Source organism: Corvus kubaryi, unplaced genomic scaffold (assembly GCF_017639235.1).
Source record: "Corvus kubaryi isolate FWS band 111438036 unplaced genomic scaffold, C.kubaryi_AGA036_p1.0 65458, whole genome shotgun sequence".
Taxonomy (NCBI): domain Eukaryota; kingdom Metazoa; phylum Chordata; class Aves; order Passeriformes; family Corvidae; genus Corvus; species Corvus kubaryi.
Genome location: NW_024582016.1, coordinates 103411 through 123763, shown reverse-complemented (window position 1 = coordinate 123763; position 20353 = coordinate 103411). Strand labels below are relative to the sequence as shown.

Here is a 20353-nt window from a genome sequence, read left to right as displayed (position 1 = left end):
CCAAACAAAGTGAGTTTGTACCAATGTCCTTAAATTGCCTTCCTAAATTAAAAAAAAAAAAAAGAAAAAAAAAAGAAAAGTGACAAAAAGCAATCCAGGCTCTACAGAATCAAAAACTTTATAAAATTGATTTTTTGCACTTATTTGAAGACTGCTTTAATATTTATTTCTGCTAGATTAAATTCTCTCCAATGTTTAAAATGACTCAACCCCAAACATTTCTTTCAGCAAACAAAGCTAACATTAGACTGTACTTTTAGGTTAGCAGAGCTAGATATCTCTTGCTCTGAGTTCACCTTCTGCCCAGCCCAATCATTTCAAGCCAAGCACTTTTTAACAGGAATCCTGATTTCTAAAGAGATTTTGCTGAAGAACTGCTTCAGGGTTGTCGCGGGTTCGGTTTGTAACCGGGCGGAAACACCAATTTAGTGTAGTGGTTTGGTCCAAAATACTCATTACTGTTTATCTGCTGTGAGATAAGAATTAGGAGAAATGCAAAACAGGCACCAAACTTGAAAGAATATGAAGAAGTTTATTAACAGACCTAAAAGAAGAAAAAAAATTATACCACCTTCAGAACTCTCCTCCTCCCCCCACCTTCCTCCCTTCTCCCACTGACAATGTGAAAAGACAACCCTTAAGATGTTCAGTCTGTTTACCACTGCCATAATAACCTTGTTCAGTCCATTTAGAAAGAGAAGTCTCTTCTTGCTCATGCTATGAAAACATTATCACAACGAGACAGCCACCCACTTCCAAATATTGTTCAGTCCATTTAGGAAGAGGAGTCTCTCTGCCTGCGTGTGAGTCCTTTCCCCCGACTTGCAGCTTTTCCCGCAACTGCTTTCGAGGGTCCACTCTTGAAGTTTTTTGGGTACAATTTTAAGGTTGAGCCGTTCAGAAACAAAAACAGAGGCCCTTCTCCTTCCCTGGGAGCAAAGGGTCTTCATCATCTTCATCGTTAGGACTATCTCTGGGAGCATCTCTAGGAACTGAGGTTTTCTCCTTTCCCATTTGGAGCAAAAGTCCTCATCTGGTTCATCTCTACGGACTGAGGTTTTCTCCTTTCCCGTTTGGAGCAAAAGTCCTCATCTGGTTCATCTCTCCCTGTCCAAACTTCTCATGAAATTACAGCTGCGTCAGCATCTGCCTATCTCAGCGCAGGTGCTTTTGCTCACGAGTTGAACACTCCACCCCCCCATATCTTCATGAAATTACAACAGGATACTCTGATATATCATAGCTTCACAACAGAATTTCAGCTTTAAGCATCTCCTCTCTCTCTTCCCTCAGGTTTTCAGCTCTTCATAGCAATAAAAGGGTTACTCTCACCTCGGCCTTGCAGCTTTGCAGCTGGAATGTTGAATTTTTCTTATCGCAGTGGAGAGGGGGGAGAGCCGAGCCGCTCCGGCTGCCCACGGCAAGGCAGTGGGGGGGGGGTTCCATGGCTGGAACAGGTCCATGGCTTCATGATGGCCGTGGCCCGGCCCGGCCTGGCCCAAGCAGGGCCTGGCCGGGCCCGCTGGCCCCCACACGGGGCCCGCAGCCACCTGTCCCAGCGCCGGAAACGAGAGAGCCTGGAGGGGGAGTTTGCCTATTCTTAAATGTGGATCACAGAGGTGATCACAACTTTAAGTGGCTTAGAGAATTGTCCATATTCAAACTGGCCAGCTGATAGGTTCTATCAGTTCCCAGAGGAAACTGTAAGCACCCCTTAGCAAGGACGTCCCTTCCGGGACTATGCTTGCTAACCTATGACAAGGGTATAACACATACACTGAATCATTATCATTGTTGCTTTTTATTTTTAACTACAGGGCTATTTAATTCACTTCAGTTATATGCAACATTAAGAATGAGGAAATTGTCAAACCATTTAATTTGTCTAAAATAAAGAGACAAAGAACCTTCTAATTCCCAGTGGAAGTGTTCACACAACCCACAGATCAGCAAAGCCATTCCTATCTGTTCATGCAATAATTTCCTGCTGTATATAATTAATGCTTGAAATACCCTTCACAGAAATATATCACAACCACAAAGACCTTTTCACTCCTGAGGTTTTATTTTACTAATCTGTATTTTTATGATATAAAGAGCTGTCCTTTAAAAACATGAAGAAATGTATTAAAACCAACACAATCCAGTGATTACTGGGGTGTAATAGCTTTACAATGTTTTGGGGAAGTTAAACTAAAAATAAACTACAAATGAATTAATACGGGTAACTTGTAACTTCTGCAGACACCTGGAAGACTAATTTTGATTTTGCTTTTCCTCTAATTTCTCTATTTGTCTCCAGAGATTTTTTTCAGAATACACAATACAAACATGCACACATTTATAGAGCACATCCAGAAAATAACAACAGCTGAGTTGTTCAGAATCAGGATACTCAGAATAGATGGAAAAGGAGAGCTATCAGAAAGAAGTATGAGAACCTGCACACTCACAAGATACAGCCCCAAGCTGTATGGGGGCACTTCTGCCATATACTGGTGATGAAGAAAGATGGCATCTAGAATTTTTTAGGAGGAACAGCAGTGCAGAGACTGGGACCAAATGTTGCTTCCCAGTTTATGGAAGCTGGGAAGGAATGATTGCTGAATAATAATTACAGGATGTTTCTGTCTCTCCCCATCGTATTGATAGCTGCTGGTGTTACAAAAAGTCTTTCCATAGTCACCTGAGAATGACTGACAAAGTCACTACGCGGAAAGCATCTGCAGAACTACAAAATACTCTTGCAGGAGGTCCAAATGGTTTCAAAAGCAAACTGAGAAGTTGTGAGACTGAAATGTTAATGGTTAATGACTCAAACAATTGCTGATGTGCAAAAGCTGCAGGTGCTTTGCTGAGGCCAGGTTTGCACCCCCCAGCTGAAGGGGAGGAGGAGAGTTTTGGATGTTTGGTGGCTTCTGGGTGAGAAGCAGAAGTCTGCTGACCCTGACCCTAAAAGAAATCCAGAGACTGTAGTGCGCTCGCTCCATGTGGTGCCTGCACTGACCGATCCAAGGATTGCTGGTGTATCACAGTGCTGGATCTTTGCTGCAGCACAAAATGGAATTTCTGGTTATAGCTGATTTGGCTCCACTAACAGCTAGAGCACCCAACACTGCAAACCTAACAGCCACAACATAAACACCCATGTGATCGAGCATTAATGGGTCGGTTTCAAAGTCCCCTTCTAATTCTCCTGCCTGGGCAGTGAAGGAGCCAACAGAGAGTCTGGCTTACAGTTTATTACAGGCAATTGAATGCCAATACTGCGCCTTTAACCACTGCTCAACTGGCACGTACTTGGAAGGGAGGGAAACACACCTTTTACAGCCTCCTGCAGGGCTATGAATATTCACCCGTGACTGCACAGGCTGTGCAATGAACAGTCTCATTCCCTCTGGGCAGGAAATTCATTGGAGGAAACCCCCCTGAAAAGGTGGGGGAAGCAACAACAGCAGTGAGAAAAGCACTTCATGAGACTGAAGTTGAGATTCCACCTGAGAAATATTAAGTCCAAGCTGTCAAACAACTTGAGCCACTAAAGGGTAACCCCTCCAGACCAAGCCCTCTGAGACTTGTATTGTCAGCTTTTGCCAGGAATGATGCCAGCACACTCCCACCGAAGATCAAAGGACATGAGTCCTCCCTAAGGGCGGCCCCCTCAGGAGACCAACACTTTGGTCCCCTCACACCCTCCGGAACCTAGACTTACCAGTTTAACCAGTTCTGAGTGAGTGATGGCTGGTGGATTTATATGAGAAGGCTCACAGGAAACAGCCAGGGAGATTTGATAATCACTTTTCCCTAGGGCCCTTTTTAATTTTTGGTTATTTTTGTGGTAAATACAGGAGAACAAATGTCAGCATTTCGAACTGAAGTTGCTGCTCTAGTGGATTATGCCAGACAAGAAAAGGAATTGGATAAGTTAATCAAGACTCAATGGATTGCTTCTTCTTTTTAATAATCTGCCTGTAGTAGGCTGGGTTTTCTCTTTTTATAGGAACCTGCTAACAGATGAGGTCATACCAGTAATAACTTGGCTGAGATTCAGAGTCCAAACTTTAGTATATTTAGCATATTTTTTTCCCTCAGTCTACTGAAAACAATCACTAAGGTTGTAGTTTGGTGTGGTATGTATCACTCACTCACCTGAAACATTACCTTCGAAGGAAGATAACGGCTTGCACATTGAGTCCATTTATGTTGTCTCTAAGTCTAGAACCTTGACAATCACAAAAAAACCCCCTTGACTTTGCACAAAAAATTGTACTAACCAAAAATAAATTATTTACTCGGACGGGCCACCTGAGCAACAAAGCCACTGGATACTTTGAGCTAAATGTATCATTGGAATCGTGATGGTCCACAGACGCAGGAAACAAAGCTTTCACAGAAGCTTGTGTATTTGTGTCCAGCAGCTTGTTTCTTTCTTGTTTATTTTTTTTTTTTAGCTATATTTTGCTTAATAGAAAGTGACAGTTGTCCTTCTACACTGATTTGCTGCTTTGACATATATGTACACCAGGACAAGTTAGTTTATTTGCATTTTTCAGATGGTTGGAAAGAGACTTTTTGAGAAAAACTTCATTTTACAGGAACAATAAACATAAACAATTTCTAAGCCTTCATGTCCGAAACATGATTTTTAGAAATGCTTCCAACAGTAACATGCAAGGATGTTTCAGAATTACATGACAATTAGAAAGGATAGTTATCACAGCTCCTAAAAACCTGTGGTGTGATTTGGCTGTGCTATGAACTGACACTGCTAATGATCAGCTCAGAACACATATAAATTAATGAAAAATAAATAATGATCGTATCTAAATACCTTTTCAAGAGGTGGTTTAAAAAAATGTATTATGAAGTAAAATCTGTGCAATTTCTCTGAATGACAGCTTCAGAAAATGAACAATAGTGAGGTGCTACATCTCTGGAGGAGTGACATTAAAACTGAGCTGAAGTTCAGGAAAATAAGAACAATGTGTCTATTTCTTACCATTTAAATGTCTGATATATTAATGCAAAGGATGATTACAGCCATTAAACATGGATCAATCTACATTTTAGCCATCTAAATGTACCAGACATGTACAACAATTACAAGAAAAATACTGATTGATTATGTTGTTGAGTTATCAGCAGATGCATTTAAAAGTAAGGCATCAGTTTAAAAATATGAGTATCAAGGAGACGTGAATTCCATCTATGAAGCAAACAATTTTGTTTCATCACAATAAGCATCATTGACCTTGACTTTGAATGGTGTATTTTTAAACTAGCAGTAGGAAGATGATTCAATCTCTGCAGTTTTCTGCTAAGATGGAAATGTTTTGTTTTAAGCAGGCCTTATTCAAAGGCATTTCTCTTTTCAGTAAGTAATCATTACAAAGAGATGAGAGACAAATATATGAACATGGCCAATTAAAAAGTTTTACATGTGATAAAATAAGCAATATATATTAGAGAGTTGTCAAGATATTTTAAACATATCACTGAGCCTGTGGAATTAAAGGTGAAAACGATGTGGTAGTTGATTTAATCCATCTCTGCTCACTGCAGAAACATTTCCTAATGTTACATCTTGCAGTTCTCTCCCTAGTGCAATCTTAAACAGTTTTACCACATTTGACCTACTCTAAGTGTTTTTGTCTTGAGATGAATTTATCTCAGCTTTTCTTATATCTGAATTATTCTAAACAACTTTCCATCTCCTTTGGTGAGTATTCTGTGTATGTGTGTGCAATTAATTTATATTCCTACAGAGATCCAATGAATTTTTTTTTTCTTGGAATTTAGGTTTCCAGCAGGTGTCATTCTTGTTTGGGCTTTATGATTTACTTGTTTTTTCAAAATCCTTGAAATCTTTCTTTTTGAAACTTCAAACAACTTATTTCTCCAGTTAGGCAACATTTGAGATAATTTTTCAAAAGAGTAAGTAAAAACATTAAGAAAATGCAATAGAATGCAGTAATTTTGACACCTGTCCTCAACTTTAAAGCCTGATTTATAAAGAAAGAGATGCTTTTGCAGTCACTGTACTTAGCTTTAATTTCTGCCTCTTTGTCCATTTTTAAAAGCTTTTGAAACTACTCCATTTTAATTTTAGTTGGCTTTTAATGTAGCTGATTTCAACAGAATGTGACAGAGATGCAAAGGTCCAAAAGCCAGCAAGTTCTAATGAATCAGCAGGCAGAGGGTATGGCTGGGGCCATGTGCAACCCAAGAAACTGCCTGTAACTGTGTCAATTGAAGCATTATCTCTTGTGCTGGCTTGCCCTGCAGCCACCAGGAGCCACCAGGCATCAGCACTCACCTTGTGGCCACCCAGATAATACGGCCTTGATGAGGAATATTGGCATTATTGATACAAACCACTTCTAAAAGAAGGGAGGAAAAGTTTTGTAAAAATTACTTCAAACTGGATTTACATTAATTCAACTTAACTTAGACAGCTTCTGGTACACATACTCCAGGTGCATTATCAGAATTAGTTCAGCTACAGAACTCACATTGGAAATGTTTTACCCACTGCTTTTAGGACACATCATTGTGTAAAAGTGCCCTTAGCCTTCCTTAAAAAGATGCTGCAAGTGACTGCAACACTAAGTGTAAAAACTTCAATTTTTTCATGCAGTAATAGTCAAGGGACAGATTTGAAATAAATGTCATGAAATAAACACATATACTTCTAATACTGCTTATGTAATTCATGTTTAGAATAAACGTGACTTCTGAAACATTTTGTTTATATAAGGTCTTAGTTTGGTGAACACATATTTAGAAATAGCTTACCGGGTTTTGTTCATCAAGTCCGCTCCACGTGCTTTGTAATAATCTAAATTTTGTTGGAACTGGTGAGTCACTGGTCTTGGATTTCGCTAAAAAATAAAAAAATACCTCATTGTAATTTTCTGGGAGATTTTAAGCAGAGACATGAAATACGTTCAATAATGAGGATTAGAAACTTACAGAACAATTTATTTTCCTGGGATCTTGGTTTCTCAAGGCAGTAATGTCGTTTACGTTAAAGTGAAGACTTAAAATACTTAACATAATACCAAATTCTACCTGTAAGTCCATTCCATGCTCACAGAAATCAGTACTCTTCCACGCAGTGATGAGGCTGTTTGCTGTAGTGGTAATATTCCTAATTAAATCAATAATTCTTGGACAAGAACAGATACCAATCCGATTTCTTCCTGCAGGTCAGGCATAGAATTTTTCCACCCCCAAGCTAAAGTGCTATGCTTTTAAAGAAAATGGTAATAGTCTGGAGAAACGACAGCAAACATTTTGAACTTAATACATCACTAGCACTGTCTCTGTTAAGTGAAGAATTAATTTTAGTGAGACAACCTGAGCACTCCCACTAGATGGCATACGGAGCCTATTTTTGCTCTCCAAATTTCACCCTATTCAAAACTGAGGCCATGAATAAAGAACTGTTGTCCTATAATAAAGAGTATATAATTAATATTGAAACCAGAATCCACTTGCTATTCTCCACTTCTGACACAATGAAACTCTTTCACAGAATCATGCTGCCTTCAGTAGTTCTGAAATGATCCTTTTGGGATCTAAGAATACATTGAACATTAAGCATAGACTCTAGTATATGCATAAAGTATCTTGATTGAATGCATGCATCCTGACGGACACTATTTGGAGGGGCAAGTAAATATTTTTAAGTAAAAAAATTTTCATGCAGATGGAGACAAAATAACAGAGCGGTGCACAGGAGCTTTTTTTTTTTAAAAAAAAATACATATAAATGAGAAATGGCTTAAATAATTTCTAGTGTAAGAGAAAACAAAATTGTAAATTTCTGCATAATGATCAGATATATTGTATAAAAGATGTAAATACTTTCTAAGTATTAAGGTTTAATCATTTATTGGCTGTTGCCTTATATTCTGATCTGCCTTCTTAAGTCCTGCTAGTAGTCAGTACAGTTTTAGTGAACTATACATTGACCTTTGCAAAACAGTTGTTCACAGGTGAGAGTACATTATATTTTTGACACAGTCAGTCTTCAGCTGTTTCAGTTTCACATGTTGTGTATTTACTCTCCAGATTTCATTACAGACTGGAGTATCCACAGTCGTACCATCTCATTTTCCGCATGCAGATAGCCCTCCTTTCTTGAAAACCTTGTTTTTGGAGGAGGATACAGGACTTGAATTTTAAAGACCAAAACACTGCATGAGCACAAAAGGAGAAAAGAAAATTTATAGAATTGGTAGATACCAAAGGCCAGGATGATTTCTGGAAGCATATTTAAGGGTGGGAATTTCCAGATTGTTTCCTGCAGTTAGACTTAATCTTGTATGAAATGTCTCATTTTCTTTCTTTGGAAACACAATAAACATTTTAAATGTATATGCTGTTTGTAATGTTCATTAAAAAATGAAGCGACTAAAAGCTATTAGACAAGCATTAAAAAAATTCTCATCTATCCTACCACCCATACTGTAATGGTCGTTCTACATTTTTCATCTCCTGTTATAAAAACAATGTTTCAATAACTCTACCTATTCATAGAGCTTGAAAGTCAGTCCTCATCAACTGACAGCAATAACAATGAATCAGCTTTAGTTACTATTGCTCTAGTTTGGTAATTCAATACATTTCTATGATAATCAAATCCAAACTGACGTGATGAGGATAACTGATGGTGCTGCGACTTCTACACGAGTAATCAAACAGTGTAACTTTTCTCCTATGAATTAAGAACTTCTTTCTTTACACGTCTTGAAGGGTAAGGTTGAAGGGTAAGAGATGGCTAAAATAATGGGCACTTCTAACCCAAAAGACAACTTTTCGCAAAATACACGTTACCATGTATTTGCTAGCCAGCTTTGCAATTTGCTTCCAATAACTCAGTATATATTGAAAGTTAGCAAAAACATTGAAGTTTCTTTTCCAACACCCAATAAATAAAAAAGATTATTACACATTGCTTCTGAATTAAATAAAAACTCAAAACCAAAACAAGAGGAAAAGATCATGTGGAACAGTATCTTGAAACATATTTATGCAGAAATGACAAGCAATTGAAGACACGAAAGGCTGATCTGCTATCTAAGCACTTAAAGCCATTAATAGGAATAACATCTAACTCGAACATATGAATGAGGCTCAAGCATTACTTTCACAGGGGCCTATTTAAATTCCTATGAGGTTTAAAGGTATCAAAGGAAGAAGCAGTTTAAAGTACTATTACATGCAGTGAAAAAAGAGCTCTCTGAAAAAACATTAGAAATGCAATATAATAAATGCCAAGGGTTACTACTGCAACTTCTTTTGTAGCATCACTGAGAGATCCCCTCAAAAAATTTCAATATTTAAAAAAACCTAACCTCGCATATATGTTAGCAGACAAGTATCTGTGAAGTAGCAGAAAATGTAAATACTTCTGAGAACTGAAATTCAGACAGTAAAAATACATTATTTTGAAGATTATGATCTTTATGTTACTGTGGTTGTCCTTTAAATTTTGTATTCTTTTCAACCATTTCAGTAAGTTAAATGTAAAAAGCAGAACAGAAAACCTACATAATTACAATGTTTCTTCCTTAAGAATTTTAAACTAATTCCCCTCTCTAAGCATTCAATTTGAGCTGTCCCCTAAATTACAATCCATGTATTGGAACTAAAGGCTAAGCAATTTATTTACAAAAAACATACCTCTGTTGCTTAAAATATTCACAGCAACCAGGTTTTTCCTACACAGTGCCATTTAGAATGATCCAACTTGTATTTTTCATACTTACTTTATTTTACTTAAATAAATAAAGTTATTCCTTTTCTTTTTCAATTTATGTACATTATTTTGCTACGAACTTAGGTAAATTTTTTTCTCGTAAAAGTATAATGTTAAAATGACAGTGAAATCAATCCTTCAAATTTACAGTTTGCTGAATCCCTCCAAGAAATTGTGTGAGGGCATTATAGAGATTAACACGAATATGATTTTCCCCTTGTAAAGAAACAGAGCAGAAATCAGAGAGAAAAGCTGTCTATGTCAACACTAGACCCCCCTTTCCCACACCCATTTTGTGGGAGAGGTCTGCTGGATTTATAATTCTTCTAATCTTAATGTCTATCTAGAGCGAACATAGTTTCAAAGGGTAGAAAATGCCCAGTTTATGCTTTTAAAAGGACAGTGTATGAAATTCAGATATAGAAATACACAGAAATTGATGTGATATTGGACTTTGTCTCTTCAAAATGTATTAGCCACAGCCCAAAGGGAAAAAAAGCCTGAAAATGTTTCAGGTATCTCTGAGGCATTCCTGCCTCTGAGCCTTTCCTTGCCTAAAAGATCCTCCCGCCTGCCTGCCCCATCCCTGGCTCATTTGCCTGATGAAGTCCTCTCCCTGTCCTCCTGTCTATTCTCAGCCACCACCAGACTGACTCACTCCAATTCCCATGGCTGCCAGGAGGTTCTTGGGAACTTTCTATTTGCCTTTATCCTCTTCCAGGGATATGGGGCCAAGGTAAGTTACACCCACAGCTGCACTTTTGCGAGGTGGGGGATTGATGCTGTGGTCAGAATCACACTGAATGCAGCAGATTCCCTACCTGCACAAACTGCTGAAAAGCAACTCCCATCAGCTAAGGATCATGCTCCATTATGCTCAAATTCCCAGATAAACCCCTTTTCCTCCCTAGCCTCTGGAGACACATTGCATCACATTACCCCCGGAATAGACAGGATATAGCAAAGCACGTTTGTGCGTGACAGAGTCACAGGCTGTTCTACAATGAACCTGATTCACCTTCTAAATACACAGCATGTTTGAAAGTTTACATGCAGGTGGAAGTGGAGGAATCTCCAGAACACTCTTCTTTGTTGAGGTATATTATTTTCTCCCTTTTTAGTTTTATTAACAAGGGGAAAAATCAAATACAATTTTGCACAAAATCTGAAGGTTCAGAATAAAAGACAAGAATGAAAAAACATTTTCAATATATGTAACAGAAAATGAGACTTATTTTAGCAAACATGCTATTGCCTCAATGCCAAGGGAAAAGCACTTGTCATTAGAGAAATGAATCGCTCAGCTGTTTATAAGCAAAAAGCTCTGGGGGAATTTCTCACGGCCCAAACCACAAAGCATTGCAGGGTTACACAAACATATGTTGCAGGTGTTTTGGGGTAGGCAGGTGGGAAAACCTCAGCTACTAAAAAAATATTCCATTTAATAGATTGTATCCAAAACTAGATAACCTCAATGCAACAGAGAAAAACCAAACAAAACAGCAGCAGTGAATTCTAAATCCAGGCACAGTAGGCTTTCCAAAATAATCATCTCACTAGTGCCCAATGGAATTTTTTAAAACTAATTTTTTCCAATATATTAACCAAATGCTGCCAAACATTTATCTTTTTCCCCCCTAAACTACTAATATTTTAAGCCTAAACCAAAAACCAGACTGAAGCAAACATACGTAAAAAGAAAAGAAGGATCATGATGCAACATTGTCCAACTTATTTGAACAATTATTTTTAGGAAGCCAATTTTCTCCTTTTTCCCCTCTTCAGCTGACATGGTAATATTTGATTTCTTCATAGTTCTTGTACTGCCTAAGACATTTTTGTATTAAAATTCTATTTTTTCCCTTTCATTTGTTTCTAATGAAAGTTGGACAGTCACGTGACTCTAAATTCAAATAGGACTGAGAAATCAGGAAAGGTTTACCTTTTCCTGCTAGATCAACTTTGCTTCTTTCTTCAATAAAGATGATGACATGAACATAGAAAAAATTTGGACTGGGAATAAAGCTGATATATAGCAGCTGAGATGTGCATAAGTTTGTTCAGTTCAGAAGCAGCTTTTCTACTGGGCACTAATAATTAATATGAAGTATTTAATAATTATTCCCTAATAACTTGCAGAGAGAACTTCATCTTTCCTCTTTTTATTCTTTTGTCAGATATTTAAGCAGCTGTCTCCACCCCACATGAACTGACTTACACAGTATAATCAAAGGCTTAACATTACAGAAACATATCACAGTATTTTGTATACTAAACAACCAACCCACCCCAAACTCCAAAGCACCCAAAGCAAACACCATTCCTTAAACAAAAACCCTTTCTTTTCACCTGCTAATTCTCCTCTTCCCTTGTTATACCTTCTGTAGAACAAGCAACCTGCTGGAGCACAAAAGATATTTTATACGCCTATGAACCACTGAGTTATTAGAATGAAAAAAACCCAGCAAGACATTAGATGACATAAGGTACTATTGCCAGTTCAAAAGTGGTTCAAGGCCAAGAGCAAAATACCATCTAAAACATAGATTGATAGCATATCAATTCTGTGTATGAAAGCAGCACATGAAGTGTACACTGCACAGAACTAATAAAGAACTTCCTTTAATCACAGGAGTCAGGAGATCCATGCACTAATATTGGTGTTGGCAAAGGAATGCCATAATCCTTAAACTGGGAATAATGCTTCCTGTTTACATTTTTCAGAAGATGCTTAGGGTCTCAGTCATGGACCTTGTTATTTACAATGCAATAACAGCATGAAGAATTGTCATATTTAATTGTTTCTAAAGAAAAGTAAGAGTTTGTTTTTTTTTCCTAAGCAAGAAAATTACTCAGAAAAAACTGAAAAGGAAAGAAAATTCAGTTAATGGGGTCAAGAATGGAAGACACCCCTGAACTCTGATTAGGCTTATAATAAATTATCTCCAGTTTTGTTACGTGACAACCCTCCATTCCCCTGGCAACTAGAAATTTCAGACACCAGGAAGATATTTTAAATACTGTGCGTTATGGTCTGTTTTTAACTTCATACACACATGCTTTCTCTCGCATGGGCATTCTATGACAAGAGATGAAGAACTGAAAAAAAATGACAAGTGAGATTTAAAAATGCTTCAGTGACTTGACTGAAAGAAATTTCTAGTTGTGTATTTTGGCTTCTTGTCCTAACTGCTTGGGAAGCCTTTTTTTATTTTCATTTATAGCATTACAGCATACTGCATTTTAACAGGTAGATCAAATCCTACCAAATCAGCTTTTATTGATATTCCAGACAAAAAGACTCCGACCTGCCAACGTTCAAGTTCATAACCTGTGTAAAATCCCCATCTTGCATCAACAGAATCACTTAAGTACCTTTTAAATCTGCCTCTTAATTTAGTTGCCTATTTTTCAGCTGAACCCTTGGTTTTAAGAAGTAAATTAACTAAATAGTAAGGTATAAATCTGACAGTGTTCAGCTCTACCCTGTGACAGATTTATGCTCTGGCATCTTGCAGCCTTGTGCAGTTAGGAACAGGAGTTTTACAACATTGTGGAGGAAAGCTCCAGGCTTTTGAAGGGAACACACAGCAAGCCTCGCTTTAAACCCTGGAATGCTCCAAATTATGAGATTTAAAATATGACATCTTTATGTACAGAAAAGCTACCACATTATGGTTTTATTGGCACTCGTTTTGGACAACCTGCATAACTCACTGATGGCTTTGTGAGTAATGCAGTTATCCGAAGCTTATACTTACACAACCCTTGTAAGCACCCTTACAGCATTATATCTTTTCCAGATACATGCTTGCACACAAATCTCACATATCAGGGAAAAACAAGAACATTTTAAGGTGCTATTTGGTTATTTCTGCTACGTGGCGAAGAAAGAGAATAATTCATGTTCTGTGTGTAGTGTGCTACGGAAAACCACTTGAAAAAGGTCCCCAGGGGAGTGAAAAAAGCTCCTTCACAGAGCCCCATGCACACACCACACCAAAAGGAATACGACATCCAAGTCTTTTCCTGTGAATCACAGAGAGAAGCTAAGGTCCTGGTGCTGCGGGACAAGGAACTCCTTTCATTTAGGATTCCAATAGTGAGGAATTATCCTGCAGAGCCATTTTGATCACTACTGCTCCTTAAAAAGACAAAGGACAAAGAAACAACATCTCCAAACCTAATTTTCCATAAAAATGGACAGCAAAGGATAAAACATACCATTCCCAGTTCTATCTTGACAGTATTTTGCTCTTTCAGAGAAGCACTTCCCAATACAAATTTACTCAATAGCCTTCATTACAACTGATACACTAGTATTTACTATAAAATATGTAGGCACACAAGCAGTATATATACATTTATATCAGAAGAGCCTGAACTCAAATTCCACCATAATAGATTGGATATGATATAGTAGCTAATCTTTCATATACTATTGAAAAGTTTAGAATCCATTTTTATAGAACTCACAGTTTGTGCTTTGCAGATTTTAGTAAATAAATTATGATATGGAGAACTTTTGATTAGGTAGAATCAAAGTGCTTTAAGTGTTTTAAGTGCTTCCTTTTGATAAACTACCTTGCAAACTAGAAATGATTAACTGAATTGTCAGGTTGCACATAAGAACCATAATCACCTCACTCTAACACTGTTAAATACATTTTACTAGTGTAATTTTATAAATAACATTATTACTTTTTTTAGGAGAGGGTCAGTAGCTTTAGATGACTTTTTAAACAGAAGTAAACCTATCAATTGAAAGAAACAGCCCCAAGAAATTCACAAGCAATAAGTTTTATTGGTAGCTAAAGTAATTAAGAGCTTAAAATGCTTAATCTTCTTGCTTTAGCAGCAAGTACAATCAGAATTGCTTTTACTTTGCTACTGAGGATGTCAACTTGCTCAAATAGAAGGAACAGTTTAAAAATTCCATCTTCCAAAGAGAACTTTCTTGCCCATTGTCTTGGAGACTTGCAAATGTTAGCCAGAAGTAGAAACACTAGTTCCTAACTCACCTTTAGCCATTTCCTCTGAAAGACTCTGCACCTCCCCATCCTCCCAGAAATCAGCAGGCACACCCCCACTCCTTCCTGCCCTTAAGGTGGCCAGTGGCTCTCCTTCCTGCTGGGCCACACAAGATGGGCAATGAGAACAACGAGGTTACTTGGCTGGGCTCTGCTCTCGCTGCCAGCAGGGGACTGCAGCCCCATTTTGCTCAGCCCCACACAGAACTGGGACACATCCTTTGCTTCTGCACCATCTTACCTGTGGCATGGCTTTAACTATGCAAGGTGTCACTGTTCTGGAAGCTTTGCTTTATTCCATATTATTTCTTACCATATTCCTATTAATTTAAATGTAATGGTTGTTTAACTTGTTTGCATACAGTATTTGTGAGGTGTTACCCACATTGCTGGCCTGTATGTGCAACACTAAGGAGAGAGCAACACTTGGGAACTGCATTGCCACTGGCAATCCAAGAGATCAGCTTTCTCCCTTGAGTGATGACTACTGTGTTGCATATGGTGCTGCAGAATGAGAAGGACTTTGAAAGGTTTCTCATTTGTAAAGTCTTGAATAGATGACTAATCAACCACTTTCCAAGTTTTTCTCCTGAAAATATTGCTTGTGACATCCAGGATATATTGAAGATGACTATTTTATGGTGGGTTGATTATGTGGTTAATCTACCAGTGAAGAGATTGCAATGAACTTTGAGAGAGATAAGAAAGCTGTTGTATCACAAGTATTGACCATGTAGCCTTTTTGCATTTTAAAATGTATAGGTGCACTGGGAAAGAAGGTGTTGAAACAAATGTACAAAAATGAAGCAGATTTTTAATTCATGGTACACTTACTATTTTTATGTGGTACTATGGCAACATGGTTATTCCAAGTAATTTATCATTAAACTCTTAGCCGCCTGTCATACCTTATTCTATTAATGAAACACAATAACTGAATTTTTAAATCAATAATTCTTAAAACAAAGCATAGACTATTTCATTGGAAAACGTAAGTTTCTAATTTTAAGAACATGAACATAAACAAAGAATAAGTTAGTATCATGGTCCACATTAGAAAGCTTTGCATGCAGTTAGAGCAAAAATGTTGATTTATTTTAAGTGAGGTGTTTAGATTACATCTAACTTTACTTTATTTGCAAATGGGAATGTTAGAACATCAAAATGCTTGAGTTCACTACAAGGAATTGAATGTGGTTGTAAAAGCAGAGGTCGAGTTGAGAATGGTGCCACATTTTTGTCCATAAAAATCTATCTACCTTGCATTGAACATGCAAGATCTTAAACTTTCAGAATAAGGCAAATGGAAGTTCTCTGTGAATCACTGAAAGTATACGCATTTCTTTTTTGTTTCTCCTAAGTCCTTTTCTCCCAGATGAAGAGATGTGTAATCAGCTTTTCTGGAAAACCTCATTTCCTTTATCAATCATATCTCATGTAAAGGTAACTCTCCTTTAAAGTACAGGTGACCTTACTCAGTCAGGCAATTCTCCTTACTTAAAGTACAGGCAGCTCATACTGCACTAGGATATCCATTATCCCAGCTTCCTGATAACTTACTTTTCATGCACCTAACCCCCCCAGTGTATTATTGCTCCTGAAATATCAGTCAGATTCTTCATGATCAAAACTAAAAGTGTTTGTTCAGAGTCCCCCTCCCCCTTGCTGGTACCCCTGTAACGAAGTGGACCCGCACCCCAGCAGTACCTCTGCATGGAGGTACAAATTAATGAGCTGCTAATGCCGGAGCAGCGCCAGATCCCAACTTCTGATTGGCTGCAATCTGGTCATTAAAGAGAGGTAATTAAAGCCAGATTGCACACACAATGCTAACAAACAAACAAAACAACCCCAAACCCGCTTTTCTCCTGCCACAAACGGCAAAACAACAATACTGACATAACGGCAGTGTTCAAAGGACAGTTGCAGCTCTGCAGCAGCACCTCAGTTAATGAGTGTATAGAAAAGAATTTATCTGAAGAAGAAGAAAGTGAAACTCAGCCTTTCAGGCACATGAAACCAGCTTGGAGAAAACTCTGAGACGGTGGCAGCTACTTAAGAAGAAAATTCAGCTGAAAATAAATGTACAAAGAGTTTGGTTCAAAATTTCAGCAATGTGTTTTCCCCTTGTCACTCATTGCTCAGATAGTGAATAGTGTTAAAAGCTAGAATGCAGATTTTTCCAACTATTTGCTATATGAGTGATCATGATCATATTTTATTGCTTAAGTTTTCTAGCAGTACCTGTAATTTCAGTCATGATGACCTAATACAACTTCTTTGAAATGTCATGTATGCTTCTCCATGGATTTAGTTAGAATTTAATATTTATATAGCCACTTTCAATGTCAGCAGATAGCTAAAATACAATGTTGAGTAAATATAAGCAGCAGTAACTAGAATATTATTAGCATAAGTAACAAATTAATTTCCATCAACCAAGCACATTCTTTTTTTCTTTTTTTTTTAGCTGATAGCTTATGATAAAAGATGTCTCCACTGAATTAAGCTCCTAACTAGCTTGCTCAATGAATGGGGCAACTCACCATGTTAAAATATCTGAAAGCAAACTTATTTGACAGAAAAATGAAGAAAAAATACAGTAAGCTTTCAGACAAAGGATAGTTGTCAGGTTCTTAGTATGCAATGCAAAACTGTAATATTCTATGTGGTGCTTTAGCTTTCTAATAAGTCATTGTGATAAGGTTAACACTTCAACATAGAACAACATACAAATAGGAACACCCAAAGATGAAAATTACTTTGCTTATGTTGCTGTATTAGAATTTTATTTGCTAAAGGGTGAAAACAGATTTTCAAAATTCACAGTTAACTTAAAACAATAGTTTTAAACCTTTTATTCCTAGCCCTGGCTGCCTTCAGGAAGGAAAGAACATCTGGTTATTTAAGGAACACAATATGTTCACATTTTCTATGACTTTTGTTTCTAATTGGGTTTTTTAATTTTTTTTTTTTATTTGAACAACTCTAGTTAGAACTATGTTTTTTAATCACTTTATATTTTTTCAATGCCCTATCTCCATATCTCTACTTCTTAATTTTGCTGCCTTTGCTTTGAAAATTAACAGTGCTCAATGGTTTTGATAAGGAAAAAAACTGAAGAAAATGAGCCACTCATGGTGTATTAAATATGCAGACACACACCTTCAGTAAATGTTTTTGGATATACATAAAAGAACCTTCCCTTATTTTTTCCTTTTACATATACACAATTTTAATAGCCCATTCTTCCATAAGAAGCTCTACTGTTACATTCAGAAGGACTGTAAGTGCATAGAAGTTACTTTAATATAAATAATTGAGGCAATTATCTGTTCAAAGATTGGAAATGTGAAACAAATACTCTGCTAAGCAGGTTAACTTTATCACCCTATGCAAAGACAACAACACTGATTTGAGCTTTTCATTCCACATTTTCCTAAGAAGTGGAGCTAGCCAAATGCAGAAAAGGCTGAAATTCAATTATTCTGCATTGATCCATACTCCTGCCTGTAAAATTAGTATCTCTCAGGCCCCCTCTCAGACACAGGTGCATTAACTTGTTTTCAGCTATTACAGAGATGTGTATTTCTCTTCTGTGGCACTGAAAAATATCAGAGATGTGGTATCTAAAATGTTCTCTCATCTCAGCTGACAACTGGGGTTCTCAAAGTGAACAGGAGAGCTGCTGCAAGCATTAGGTTAATGGCAAGTACTAATTACTTTTCATATTAGTGTTAATACTGGATAATGCTAAGGCTTCTGGTAAGGTTTGATTCCACAAAAGGTCAGGAAATTTTATTTGTCCATCTTTAAGAAAAATATGCCACCCATCTTTTAAGTACAGCTTTCTTCTGACATTTAGGTAGTTCCCTGGTGATGACTGCAGTGAAAAGAAGCAAACAAAACGTGACAGGTTCATCAAGCCAAAGTTTAGCTCTCCTGATAGACTACAAGACAAGGAAACAGAAAAAATAATAGATGTTTTTAGATGTACAAACCCAGGTTATCTCCAGAACTGGAAGTTACAGATGGAAAAGCTGTATCAGGTCCATCTTAACAACTCCACCATTTATGACAAGATTGTTCCTTAAGAACCTTTCAGTTTTATGCACCTACCCCCAACCTTTCTTAGTCCAAATACCCGACAACCTCCCCTCTGTAAGATGACTTGGTATTTTCCTAGCTGCAAAAATAATATGAAAGACAATACGTATTAGAAAACCTGCAAGAGGTAGATACCTGTTTGTTCCTGGACGTGACTTCTAAACTGCATTTCTTGTCCAGCTGAGATTTAAAGCTCCAAGGAGCAGAGAGCAAGCGTCTCTCAGATATTTGGAACAACCCTAAACTTTCTTGGTATGTTCAACAAATAATGAAATAAGCCACTGGAGCATGCCATAGTCTCCCAGAGAAGAGTTCCCTGATTTCACATAGTAAAACCCAAGTGAAATCTTGGAAGAAATGCCATGCAGAGCAACTCAGCCCTGGATAAGGAGAGACAAAATTGCACTGCACCAGATGTAATTTCCTATTAGAAACCAGAAGCTTGTGATGGAGAAATGCACAGGAAAACATCAAAGAAGGAAGAAAAATAATTAAGCACTGAATTTGTTAATCACCACTTACAAGTTACACCACAGACTAAACTCTCTTTGTCATTTCTTCCCATCTCCTTTTATCTGCACAGGGACTAAGGGCAAACTGAATTATTTCTATGCATCTAGCAAAAAGAAAAAAACAACAACAACATAATTTTCCCACTTATTCTGGTATATAATCTGTGCACTGACTTTAGACTCCTACAGCACCCATGATGCCTTGTTGAGTCTTCCCTTTCATTCTATTTAATGAAAAATGTTGACAGACTTGGAAATGTTTGAGCATAGGTCTTACAAAACACCAAGACTTCTATTTCAGATATATGGAAAAAAGGGACTGAACAAACATATGCTTACAGACACATAAGTGAAACTTAGAAGTCATACCTAGGAAAAGGTACGAAACAGGTTCAAACAGGACTCAAGTCATAGCCTTGAAAATACATTTCTTTCTCAGACCTGGAGCTATTTGTTAGTTTTAGAAGGATCCTTTAGAACAGGTATTCCTTACTGCAAGAAGTCTTGATCTGTTTACGAAGCCTCAACACAAAGACCCAGTGTAAAATGAGAGGTGGCTGCAAGTCCCTTAAGCTCTTCATTCTCTGGAAATCAGAGCTTCTCAACCTTCAGAGTATTTCCCAAGCAGAAAAGTACAGCTCAGAAATGAGAAACAATTGCATTTTATCATATTTAAATTGACAAAGCAACTACCACTCTTTGCATCAGAGTTTCAAGTACTAATTCACCAGAGCAAAGGGAGAACTAAATGAAAGACATGGTAGAATTACAACCAGTATTTTTCTGAAAGGTATTCAAGGCCCACCTGAGAATGTTAATTAATAGGACACCAAGGCCTTATGCTCCTGACAACTTAATTCTGTTGGGGACAAGAGCATAAGGAGTGGAATAGTGATTAAGCCTCTTTGTGGGAAGTTGGTGGTTAATTTTTGCCCCCC

General features: G+C 37.4%; 1 protein-coding gene across 1 annotated transcript in view; it reads right to left on the bottom strand.

Moving 5' to 3' along the window:
- Window positions 1–20353, bottom strand: part of LOC121673490 (TBC1 domain family member 5-like) — a 116855-nt gene that overhangs the window by 12416 nt on the left and 84086 nt on the right. The window contains exon 13 of the mRNA XM_042046825.1: window positions 6796–6881. Within this exon, the coding sequence (XP_041902759.1) occupies window positions 6796–6881 (86 nt within the window). The remainder of the gene's footprint in view (window positions 1–6795; window positions 6882–20353) is intronic.